Source organism: Chrysochloris asiatica, unplaced genomic scaffold (assembly GCF_000296735.1).
Source record: "Chrysochloris asiatica unplaced genomic scaffold, ChrAsi1.0 scaffold00277, whole genome shotgun sequence".
Lineage (NCBI taxonomy): Eukaryota > Metazoa > Chordata > Mammalia > Afrosoricida > Chrysochloridae > Chrysochloris > Chrysochloris asiatica.
In genome coordinates, this window is record NW_006408795.1 from 3,191,737 (window position 1) to 3,203,752 (window position 12,016).

At 39.7% G+C, this 12,016-nt stretch overlaps 1 protein-coding gene across 1 annotated transcript in view; it reads left to right on the plus strand.

Moving 5' to 3' along the window:
• Window positions 1-12,016, plus strand: part of PTPRN2 (protein tyrosine phosphatase, receptor type, N polypeptide 2) — a 1,341,366-nt gene that overhangs the window by 740,572 nt on the left and 588,778 nt on the right. The window contains exon 11 of the mRNA XM_006874435.1: window positions 5,812-5,876. Coding sequence (XP_006874497.1) covers window positions 5,812-5,876 — 65 coding nt within the window. The remainder of the gene's footprint in view (window positions 1-5,811; window positions 5,877-12,016) is intronic.

Genomic DNA, 12,016 nt, shown 5'->3' on the forward strand with positions numbered 1-12,016 from the left:
GTTTAGCAGTGCTATAATAATGTAATGTGGCAGTTATGTGATGGTCCCCCAGGATGTGATCTGGTGAGATAAACCAATAAGAGGACTGAGGGTGGGCTGTAATACTCTCAATCCCATCCCACCACTGATCTGATGTAAGGGAGTTTCCCAGGGTGTGGTCTGTAACACCTTACCTGATAAGAGATAAAAGGAGAGAGAAGTGAGCTCAAAGGGAACACCTATTACCACCATGAAAGAAGATCCGGAAGTGGAGTGCATCCTTTGAGCCTTGGATTCCTGCACTCTGAAGCTCCTAGATCCAGGGGGAAATTGATGCCAGGACACATGGAGATCTCCCAAGGAATTATGGACCTGCAGATGCCTAAAGGAAACTAGGACCTCTCCCCACAGCTGACAAAGAAAGAGAAAGCCTTCCCCTAGGGATGGTACTGTGAATATGGATTTCTAGCCCAAACTGTGAGAGAATCAGTTTCTGTTTATTTCTGTTCCAGTGTTGTTGTTAGGTGTCATCAAGCTGGATCTGCCTCACAGCGACCCTTTGCACAGCAGAACAAAACATTGTCAGATCCTGCACCATCCTTACAATTATTGTTCTGTTTGAGCCCACTGTTGCTGTCACTATGTCAGTCCATCTCATCAAGGGTCTTCCTCTTTTTCACCAAACCTCCACTTTTCCAAGCATGATGTCCTTCTCCAGGGACCGGTCCCTCCTAAAAACATGTCCAAAGTAAAGTAGCACTAGATAACTAATACACCTGAGAATGATGAGCCAGTTTAATGTTCAGCACTCACCTGTCACTTTGTCGTACTGTGGTGCCTTGTGTTTGCTGTGATGCTGGGAACTATGCCACCAGTATTTTAAATACCAACAGGACCTCTCACACATGGTGGACTGACTTCATTTGAGCTTCCAGACTAAGACAGACTAGGAAGAAGGAGAGGCAAACTACTCTAAAAGCTTCACCACTGAATCTGTATGAATAGCAGTGGAACACTGTCAGCACCAGAATATTGAATATTGAATATTGAAACATAATGAAGAGCACCAGAATATTGTCAGAGCAGAAGACCTCTTTAAAGTATTCAGGCACAAAGATATCAGTGTGAGGACTAAGGTGCACCTGACCCAAACCATGGTATTTTCAATATCCTCATACGCGTGTGAAAGTTGAACTATGAATAAGAAAGACTGTAGAAGAATGGATGCATTTGATTTCTGATGTTGGAGGAGAATATTAAAATTACCATGGAACTCAGAAGAACAATCAAATCTGCATTGGAAGAAGTACAGTCAGAATGTGCCTTAGAAGCCAGGATGGCAAGACTTCATCTCTCCTACTTCAGACATATTGTCAGGACCATAAAGTGGATGGTCAACAGAAAAGAGGGAGACCCCCAATGAGATGGATTGGCAGAGTGTCAGTAGCAATGGGCTTAAGTGTAACGATGATTGTGAGGGTCGTGCAAGACCGGACAGTATTTCATTCTGTTGTGCACAGTTTCACTATGAATTGGAACTGACTCAACTGCACCTAACAACACCAACCTTTAATGGTGAGCTAGTTTAATAGCGAACTCATGAAACAATCTTTAGTGGTTTACAAATAACCCTAGTTTTCATGGCTTAGATTGTTTGTCTCCATTGACAATATCTTGAAATTAACTGAAACCAAAACCAATACCGACTCGTGGTGACCTCATGGGTTACAGAGTGTAACTACTCCATTCATCATAGGGTTTTCTTGAATGCAATCTTTACCCCAGCAGATCACCAGGACTTTCTTGCAAAGCATCAATGGGTGGATTTGAATTACCAACCTTTAGGGTAGTAGTCAGGAGTCCTGTTATGGTGCCATATGATAAGCATTGAACGACTAACCATAAAATAAGGAGTTCAAATCTACCAGCCACTCCTTGGAAACCCTATACAGTACTGCTATGAGTGGGAACCAATTTGATGACACTTGACGACAATACAGTGCTTTGAATCACTTAGAATTATTGTCAGTTTATTAAGTGAATTTTTTTAGATTCATTTATCAAAAATCACTTATTTGTGTACATCAAAGAGAAAACTGTAACACACTAAATGGGTTAGAATTCCTAAAACACTTTCACATTCAAAGTCCCACTTAATTTGCTTCCCTTTCCAACACAACTTTTTGACACAGTTAAATCCACTAGGCCATCCAGGGTGCTGATGATGTAGCATTGCTTACAAGAGTACTTAACAGGATCATCTTCCAAACAGTTGTCCACCAAGCAGATGATACTAATATTAGGAGTGTTGATGCCGACGCTTTCTTGATCTTATTGATGTGTGACAATGGAAGATATCCATGTAGAAGCAAGGACTCATATTCCTTCCTCAAAGGCCTATAAAGGCTTATTGCCTTAAAACAGTGAAAGATGGAGGTGTTCATTCAGATAGGCTGGTATGAATAACAACCAAATATGCCCATAGTGCAGAGACTAAGGTAGGTCTGACTTCCAACATAATAAAAATGGGAGGGGGGGGTGAGGGAGTATGCATTTTAGAATCAAGAAAATCTGACATATAAAGACCTAAACTTTGAGCCAGTTTGTACCTGCTTGCTAGAACTGCTTTTTACATTTTTCAGGAATTCTGTGAGCCAGTTATTAAAGGTAGCCATTATGAAAATTATATAAATTTACTTTTAAATTGTATTGAAAACAAAGGTAATAAGTTCTCAAACACATCATTTCCTAACCTTTTTTTCTTTTCAATGCTCCTGGTATGGTGCTATAAGATAAAGCACTGGACCACAGAGTTGGTTTGAAACACAAGGTTAGTGGTTCAAACCCACTATCTGCTCCTCAGAAACCCTATACAGGGTTGCTCTGATTTGGAACTAACTTAACAACATCAACAACATTGCTCTTGAGAGTCTATCAGTGGGAGGTGGGGAGGAATATCATGTAACATTTTGGTATGTTTGCACATCTCTTACAGCTACACTTGGTGAACTCACACCAGCCTCTTGAACCTCCTAGTGGCAGTATTTATACAGCAGAAACTGGCAAAGGCCTACACCAGGGGGTTTTTTGTTTGTTTTTTTGAGGTAAAGGCCAGCCTCCACACTATACCTGTACAGCATTGTCAATTTATTGAGTATGGTGGGTTTGAATTACCAACCGTCAAGTACAAGACTCACAAATTAAAAAAAACCCACAAAAACCAGACTCACTGCCATTGAGTGAATTCAGACTCATAGTGCACCTGCATAGGGTTTCTGAGGCTGTAAATCTTTACTGAGTGGCTGGTATGCTGAACTTCAGACTTTGCAGTTAGAAGTCCAGTGCTTATCCTACAGAACCATCAGGGCAGTAGGACACAGAGGATATAACAAATGTTATTCAGGATGTGAGGGAAGGAGGCACAGGGAAGGATTTGTAGCAGATGTGGCACTTGAGTTGATCTGGAAACCTGAGGTTTGCACCAAATGGAGAAGATGGGAGTGTGTTGTGCCTAAAACTAACCAGCTGCTGTGTCTGGAGCAAAGAAACCAGCTTGAATTCTAGGGGTTTGACAAGAACAAAGGGTCCCTGGATGGTGCAAACCATTCAACAATGAGCTACTAACCAAAAGGGTGGTGGCTTAAAGCCACCTAGAGGTATCTCAGGAGAAAGGGCAAAAAAGTAGCTGCTGAAATTCCTGTAGTTGTAGTCTGACACAGATTGGGTCAGGATCAACTCAAGACACCAGCTCGGCAGCAGCTAGCTTGGTGGGGGTAAGGCTGTACACATTGGCAAAAGTCACAAGTTTGAAGGGTTTTGAAACTCTGCTCAAGAGTCTGAATGGTATCCTGCATCAGATGGAGCCATGAAAGATGCCTGGGCAAATAGGCCCCATTAGGCTGACTTCTTATGAGCTCCCTGCATCACAGTGAAGAGGATGGGTTAGACCAGGGGTCAGCCAACTGCTGCCTAGAGGTCGAATCTAGTGCACCACCTGTTTTGTAAATTAAGTTTTATTGGAACAAAGCCACAAGTATTCAAGTTTTATATGTGTGTTTCTGCACTACAAGAAGGAGCTCTAGTGGTGTTGTAGGACAAGCACTGGATTGCGAGTCACAAAGTCCACAGTTCAAACCCACCAGCTGCTCCACCAGAAAAAGATGAGACTTTCTGCTTCCATAAAGATTTATAGCCTCAGAAACCCTATGCAAGGTCATTGTGAGTCAGAACAGACTCCACAGCACTTAACAACAGTAACATTATTACTGGGCAAGTTCTTTCCCCCACCCCACCCCACCCCATTCCTTGTCTGAAATCTGTTCCTTCTCTGTGGCAATAAATGCAGTATTTTGTTTTGTTTTGTTTTAATTCCATTTTTATGTGCTTTGTGTTCCTAAGCTTAAAAAGGGTTCACTAACTTATCCCCCAAAAAGTACCTTACCATTCAGTAAAAATCCTCCCTTTGTTAGTAGAACATTAAAATTGATTGCTTTATATGCTATCTTAAAAAAAAAATATCTTGCCATTCAAGGTTTACATCTGTGTCGTTGCTCCCCCCACCCTTCCCCAATCTTAAAATATCTTAAAGTGCTTTTGCTTTAACCCAGCCTTACACTGTCAATTCAGTAGATATATAAAAAGTAATAGTGTTCCAAAGGAAAAAACTTTCTATCAAACAATGAAAAGGCCCAAAAGGTGGGAAAGGCAAACTATAACAGGATCACATTTGAATACCTCTAAATGATATAATCTCATTATCCAAGATTAACGTAGGTGTATTACAATAAGAGGTGACAGTAATTGCTATTTTCTTCCCATCTCATTCTACATTAATTACAATTGCAATGCACTTTTCATTCATAGTGTTTGCAATAAAATTCTATATTTCTTTCCTGGTTTTCATGTCTAAAATGACAGGGTCTTTATCCAAAAGAATATTTCTACAGAACCATAATCCAAGGTCAATTCTACTGTGACATCACTTCTTCTGGATGAAATGGCGGCTGGTAGGTTTTCAGTGTTTGCATTAGGATTACTGAGTTTTCGTTTACATCTGCTAATTGTTGCCAAAACTAATTTCTTTGGGTAAGATATTGCATGTAATTCATTTTCTGGAATTCTGCCTCATTCCAAGTCAGGAAGGAGCACAGTAGGATGAGGCTTTTACTGGAACTAAATTATTATAGAATGTTGCTTGTAGGGACATGAATAAGAGGGAATAAAATACTTCACAGTATTCATTAAATAAATATATACATTCAACTTGACCTTTCGAAGAGTCTTTTTACCAATATGCAATGCTGATTAATGAAATATATTGCCAAATAACTAAACAATCAACAGCTATTATTGTTGTTTCTGAGTGTTCTTGAATCGGTTCCAACCCATAGCAACTTGGTATAGGGTTTCCAAGGAGCAGCTGATGAGCTTGAACAGCCGACCTTGTGGTTCAAACCATCTTTGCAGTTCAGCACAATAACCCGCAGCAGCGCACCATATCATCCTAAAACAAGAATTTACCATTTGTCTACATTCAATTTCTCATCAGTCTTCATAATATTCTGTGATTTCTTATTATATTTTTTAGAGCTGAAATTCAGGGTATGCAGGACAGTCAACTCTGATATGGAAAATCAGGGCCTCAAACTCAAGATTTTCCGGCTAATTTCATGATTCTGGTTGTCACACCACAACCTTATTGTTTAATTAGATGATATAAGCATAGATTTCATTGAATGTTTCAATAGAGGAAAATGCTTGAATGTATTTCCAGAGCCCATGACTTTCCATGGTAACACCTGTTTTCCTTTTCCTTTTTTTTTCCCTTAACAGTTGACAACAAAGACAAACTTGAAGAAACTTCTGGACTGAAAATTCTTCAAACTGGAATTGGGTCGGTGAGTAATACAAGATTATATTGTTGAAAAAAAAATTAATAATAATCAACAACATTTGTCTTGTCTTTGTGTGAAAGTCTACTAATCAAAGGCCTAGTTGAACAATATAAATATTTAGTTTAATTCATCTAACATTATATTGGCATATGAGAAATGAATTAACTGGTCAAAAGTAGCCCTCACATTGGTAAAAAATGCTGATCAACTGCATCTGGCTAATTTGACACGGTTCAAGTTTGCCTTTGAAATGATCATTTGGAGTCTCCCCCACTCCACCCCAATAAAGAAGTCATTGATAAGAAAAACAGAGAGGTCTTCAGAAACTATGGACTGCTTTCTTGACGTGTTTTCTAACTGCTAAGAAGAACCGAGTCCATAGAAATGATTCTTTCCTCCTGGGTTCCAGTGGAGCACACTTTTTACTACATTATTTTAAGACACATATTTGGGTAAAGACAATATAAATAAATGAATACCTGAATAAAGTAATTTGAGATCTTTCAGACACCGGTCATGTCCAAACATTGTCACGTTGGTATCAAAAGAAGATCCTTGACCAAATACTCCAAATCAGTAATTCAAGCTGATGATCCTCTTCTTTCGGAACCTTGACTAACTGATGACTGCTGTTTTCGTCTCATGGTAATTGAATGAATTGTACACAGAACAACAGACGTGATTCCTCTTATGAGTGTTATGTTGCCACTCATAAGTCAGCATGGACCGAAACCAATCTGTGCTATCGTGTTTGAAATTTTAGATTTCACAGCTCTCACTGCTAAAGATAATTAACTATTAAGGAGTAGCTTATTTATGAGTGCTCCCTCCTATACCGCAGAGATGTCCTTTACAGAGCCACTTAAAGATTAGGCGGCTTTCTTTTGGGAAATCTCCTATTCAGCAGGCGTGAGTCTGGGGCTCTTGAAATAAGAACTTGTTTAATTGGTTGCTCTTCCCAAACAAAGGCTTTTGTGCTTATAAAGTAGCATATGTTTAAGAACAGCTTTATGGAGAAAGTGCACTATAGCTTGAAAATATGCATTTTTCAGTTAAATGATGGGTAGAGTGCAGGAGAGGAATGAAACAAATGACTGATAGAAACTTTTCAAAATATGCGTGACAGAGACTGTTGTTGCTGGTATTTTCCCAATTCCTTTCTGGCTCAAGCTGGGTTAAGGAAGCATTTGACAGCACCCTGGTCTTTGCTCCAGTATCATGTGGTATCTTTAGCAGCCAATGAAGGGTGAGAATGAAACCCAAGTGTCCATGGGCCTCCAAAGAGCTACCTGCATCCCATGGAAGGTGCAATGCAATGGTCAAAACCCAACCCACCACCACTGAGTCCATTCCATCTCTTAGAAGGGATCAAAATATCTGGGAGGATTCAAGCTAAAAGGGCTTTGATTCCACTACCTGGCTCTGGGGTGTAGCAAGTTGTGAAATCCCTCTTGCCCTTCCATTTCCTTCTCGGTTTCATCAAATGGGAAGAGATTTTGGTACAAAGTCAGTTTTACAGGAAGAATGATTATATCCTGTGTAATCCAGTGATTGAGGAACAAGCCCAGATTGATTCAGGTTAGGACCATGTGTATAACTCAACCAGAGAACACTCTCCCTCTGTGAATCCTGTCCCTCACTGTACAATGTTTAGGCCACAGCAGAAGTTGGCTGTAGTGAAACGGCAAGTGTCTGTGGAAGTGAAGTATGTTCTATGTAGGGAAAGGAGAGGAAGGACACAGGTGGTGGGTGAATGTAGGAGACTGCATATTGTCCCAAGTTGATTTGAGATATGTCTCGCATGACACCTGGCACTCAGATTGGTCTTTGTAACTGAAGCATATGAAACCCACCCACCCCACTCCCCCACAAAACTTCTTGTTGTCAAGTTGATTCTGACTCCTGACAAATGCATGCATTATAGAGTGGACCCGTTTCATAGAGTTTTCTTGGTTGCCATCTTTATGTAAGCAGATCAGCAGACCTTTCTTCTGCAGTGTTTTTGCTGGGTGGGTTGAACCACCAACCTTTACGTTGGTAGTCTAACATAAACCCTTTGTGCCTATAACATAAACCCTGTAAATTGATGCATGGACTCCTCCTCTTCCAATGTGCGATTTCAGGAAAGAGACAATAGATGATGGGATCCAGCTTAATGGTGAACTCCAGTCAAGCATGGTTTTCATGTTCCCCTGGTTGAACTTCACTTCTTAAGTCAATGAAATATAACTGTTAATAAAACTCAATTTTCCCCGTTGGGAGAACCATAAGGGATAGGAATTGTGCCTTTTTTCTTCTCACTTCTCTACGTTGTCATGGCCCAACTCTTGTTGTTATTGTTGTTGTTAAGTGCCATCGAGTTGGTACCAACTGGTAGCGACCCTACGCACAACAGAATGAAACACTGTCTGGTCCGGGGCCAGTCTCACAATCATCGCCGTGCCTGAGCCCATCGCTGCTGCCAATCCATCTCGTTGGGGATCTTCCTCTTTTTCTCTAGCTCTCCACCAGACATGATATCCCTCTCCAGTGAATGGTCCCTCCTGGCAATATGACCAAAGTATGAGAGACAAAAGTTTGGCCATCCAAGGAACACTCTGGCTGCGCTTCTTCCAACACAGATCTGTTGGTTCTTTTGGCAGTCCATGGCAGTTTCAATATTCTCCTCCAACACCATAATTCTCCTTTCAGTTAGTAGCACGTGACTCAGACTTTGTAATGGTTCTGCCTCCTCTCACCTCTGGAAACCTCTAATCTCAATGGTTGTTGATGTTGTTGTTAAGTGCTGTCAAGTCGATTCTGACCCATAGCGACCCTGTATAGAGTTTCCAAGGAGCAGCTGATGAGCTTGAACCACTGACCTTGCAGTTCAAACAACTTTCTAGTCTGACACATTAGCCAACAGCACCACACCAAGACTCCAATCTCAAGGGTACTTTCCCTATTTATCAAGGATTTTAAAATTTCTACTCAATTGACATGTGCCTTACATCTAAATTCTGTTCTTCAAATCCAGTGATCATCTATTATCTCTTTAGATATTGTCTCTGTCCCAATTCCCTGTTCTTACCATGTGACTCAATTCCCTCTATTATAAAATAAGGATAATCACAGTATGCACCTCATCTACTCCATAGCACCTAACAACAATAACAACCTGTCCATTATGCATTGTGAAGGCTTAAAGAAATAATAGACACAAAATGTTTGGGTATAAAAAGAACGCAACAAATCATTGTTATTGCCATTATTGTTGTTCTGGTTTGGTATTCTAATTACTCAGTTGTTGGACCTTCTTATTCCACCTTCTGCGTCTCAAAAATACTTCTTTATATTTTTACATAAGTATCTCTCAGTACTATGTTGTGGTTGCTGATTTTGAGTGCTGTTGAATCAGTCAGTTCAGACTCATAGAGAGGGGACCCTGTATAGGGTTTCTGAGGAGAGGCTGGTAAGTTTGAATCACCAAACTTGTGGTTCAAAGGAAATTTTCAGTCCAGTGCTTATCCTACTCTATCCTACTAAGACTCCTCAGTACTATTTTATGTCCTAATTCTTCAAATTATCTTCCAAATTATCTAATCTGTATCTAATATACCTACTATAAAACCAAAATATTGTATAGTTTTATTTGAATTACCATATTTTTCACTTCTAGAAAAAAACTGTTTAGTACGCTCTCAAATCTACCTGGTTTTGTTTTGTTTGTTTGCTTGTGTCTTGCACTTTTATTATGGTTTCTTTATCTTTTTAGATTGGTGTAACAATTTTAAACCTTATAGTCTTACTCAAATTGTTTTATTATTTCCCATTCTTGGATTTTTCAAAACTTCTATTTATTATATCTGCTGATTCTCCCTCAGAGTTTATTTTCTTGTATGGTTTATGATATGCTTATTGTGAACTCATCTTCAGCTGACTGATTATCCTAGAAGCATGGATTTCTATGCCTTGTGTCCTGGATTGGGAGAATTTCTGTATAGGAGTTTTGCATTTACTTCTGGGCTCCTAGAGTATCATTTGTCTGGATCCATTTTTATGTTAATTTCCCACCTTGAAGTTTCTACCCCATCCAATTGATAAAAATTTGGACCCAAATCAGACTCATGGCTCAGGTCTGGGTTTCAGTCTTTCTCTAGGGATTTGTTTATATTGTCCTTTCCACCAAAAGTGCCAGAGAAACTGCAAGCTTGTTCTCTGCTTCTCTGGATAGTGGTTTCTGTGTTCCCTGGTTTCTGTTGTCAGATGGGGCAGCTGTTGTAGGTTTTATTTGGGGTCTTGGTTCCTATTTTCCCACTTCCTGCAACTCTAACTCCATATGTGCTATTGTTCTATGGACATAGAACTCCAAGTTTCAATCCCCCAGTCCCATGCCTCTGGATCTATATAAAGGTACCAGATTTCAAAACACAGCTTTAGCATCAACTCCCAACTACTAACTGGTTTTGATACCTCTTTTCATTTTTGGTATCTGGATAGTCCCGTTCCTTTTTTGTTTTTGGTCCTGATGTTGCATTTTTTTGTTTTACTTTGCATTTTTTTTAAGTTGTTGTATTTTATAAAATATGAAGGGGCTTGAAAACTTTATGGGAAAATTTCATAATCTTTCAATTCCATATCTCCATGAACTTTTTGAAACACCCTCATATTTCTACATGTATGTATTGAGAGAGCTCCTCTCCTGGTATCAACGTAATCTACTCTTTAGTCAACCATTTAAAAGATACTGACTGAGCGTCTACTCTGAGGCAGAAATTATTTTAAGGACCAGAGCAGTGAACAAAACAGATAAAGTCCTTGCTATCCTGGAGCCTACATTCCACTGAAACCTGGATGTCTAGTAAGGACTATGGTTTGATGTTTCCACTCAAGAAAAACCATACTGTCAGCTTAAATTCAGTATTTATATGGAGAAACCATCTTTGGTCTCCACAATTCCAATGCACTCCACATCGAATCTGCTTATGGACACATCTTCAATACTGCCATCATTCAAAACTATTGTTCCTCTAAATTTATACTCTTTCTACAACCTCCTTCTAACCAGTTCTTTAATTCCCTTGCACTCACTAGACTTTCTCTTTGATTTTATGAAACTTGTGTCTCATAAACCAAAGGAGATAGATTGACACAGTAGCTGCAACAGTGGGCTCAAACATAACAATTGTGAGGCTGACACAGGAATGGGCACAGTTCATTCTGTTCTGCATAGTGTGGCAATGAGTTGGAACTGATTGGCTGGTACCTAGCAACAAAAACAACATACCTCCTAGAGTCTCTTTTCTCTCAATTTATTTTGTTTCCCTGACCAAACTCCCTTTCCTAATCAGCCTATACCATCCTATTGTTTAAAAATCACTACCTCTTTTCATTCATTCATTCCTTCAACAAATATTGAGCACCGATTATGTGTATTAGGCACTGCCACGCATTATTGCAAGCATTTCTTTTCATCTAGATCCCCTAATAGGTTGTGAGTTTCTTAAGAGCAGGAAGTCTGTCTTATTGACTTGTATCACCTGCTTACTATGCTGATTGATCTCACTTGAAGTTCATTATCACAAATCACAAAGGAATACTCAACACTGCCAGATGAATTTTCCCAAGGATGCTCACTCTTCCACACTTCAAAGCATCTATATTATAATTCTCCTCTTTCCTCATTTTGACAACCACCCTTACTTAGACACATCTGCATAGTCACTGATGTGATCTCAGTCCACGATCTTGACTCTATTTCATTGAGCAGGAGATTCCTACATCTTCACTATATGTAATCTACCAACCAAATAACATGTATATGTACTTTTTTTTTTTTTTTTTTTTTGCCTTCTCTTCTTTTTCAGTAGATAAAGTCACCTCCTACCATGCTATGTGGAGCTGTGGGTTAATGTGCCAGACTGCAAAAACTTTTGAACTGCAAGGTCAGTGGTTCAAGCTCACTAGCTGCTCCTCGGAAACCTTGTACAGGGTCTCGGAAACGACTCAATGGCACTTAACAATGATGACCATGCTATGAGGGAGAAAGATTAAGCTTTCTGCTTCTGAAAAGGTTTACAGCCTCAGAAACCCTAAACAGGGTTGCTATGAGTAGGGATTGAATTGATGGTACACAACACCACCATGCTATGGCTCTATATGCT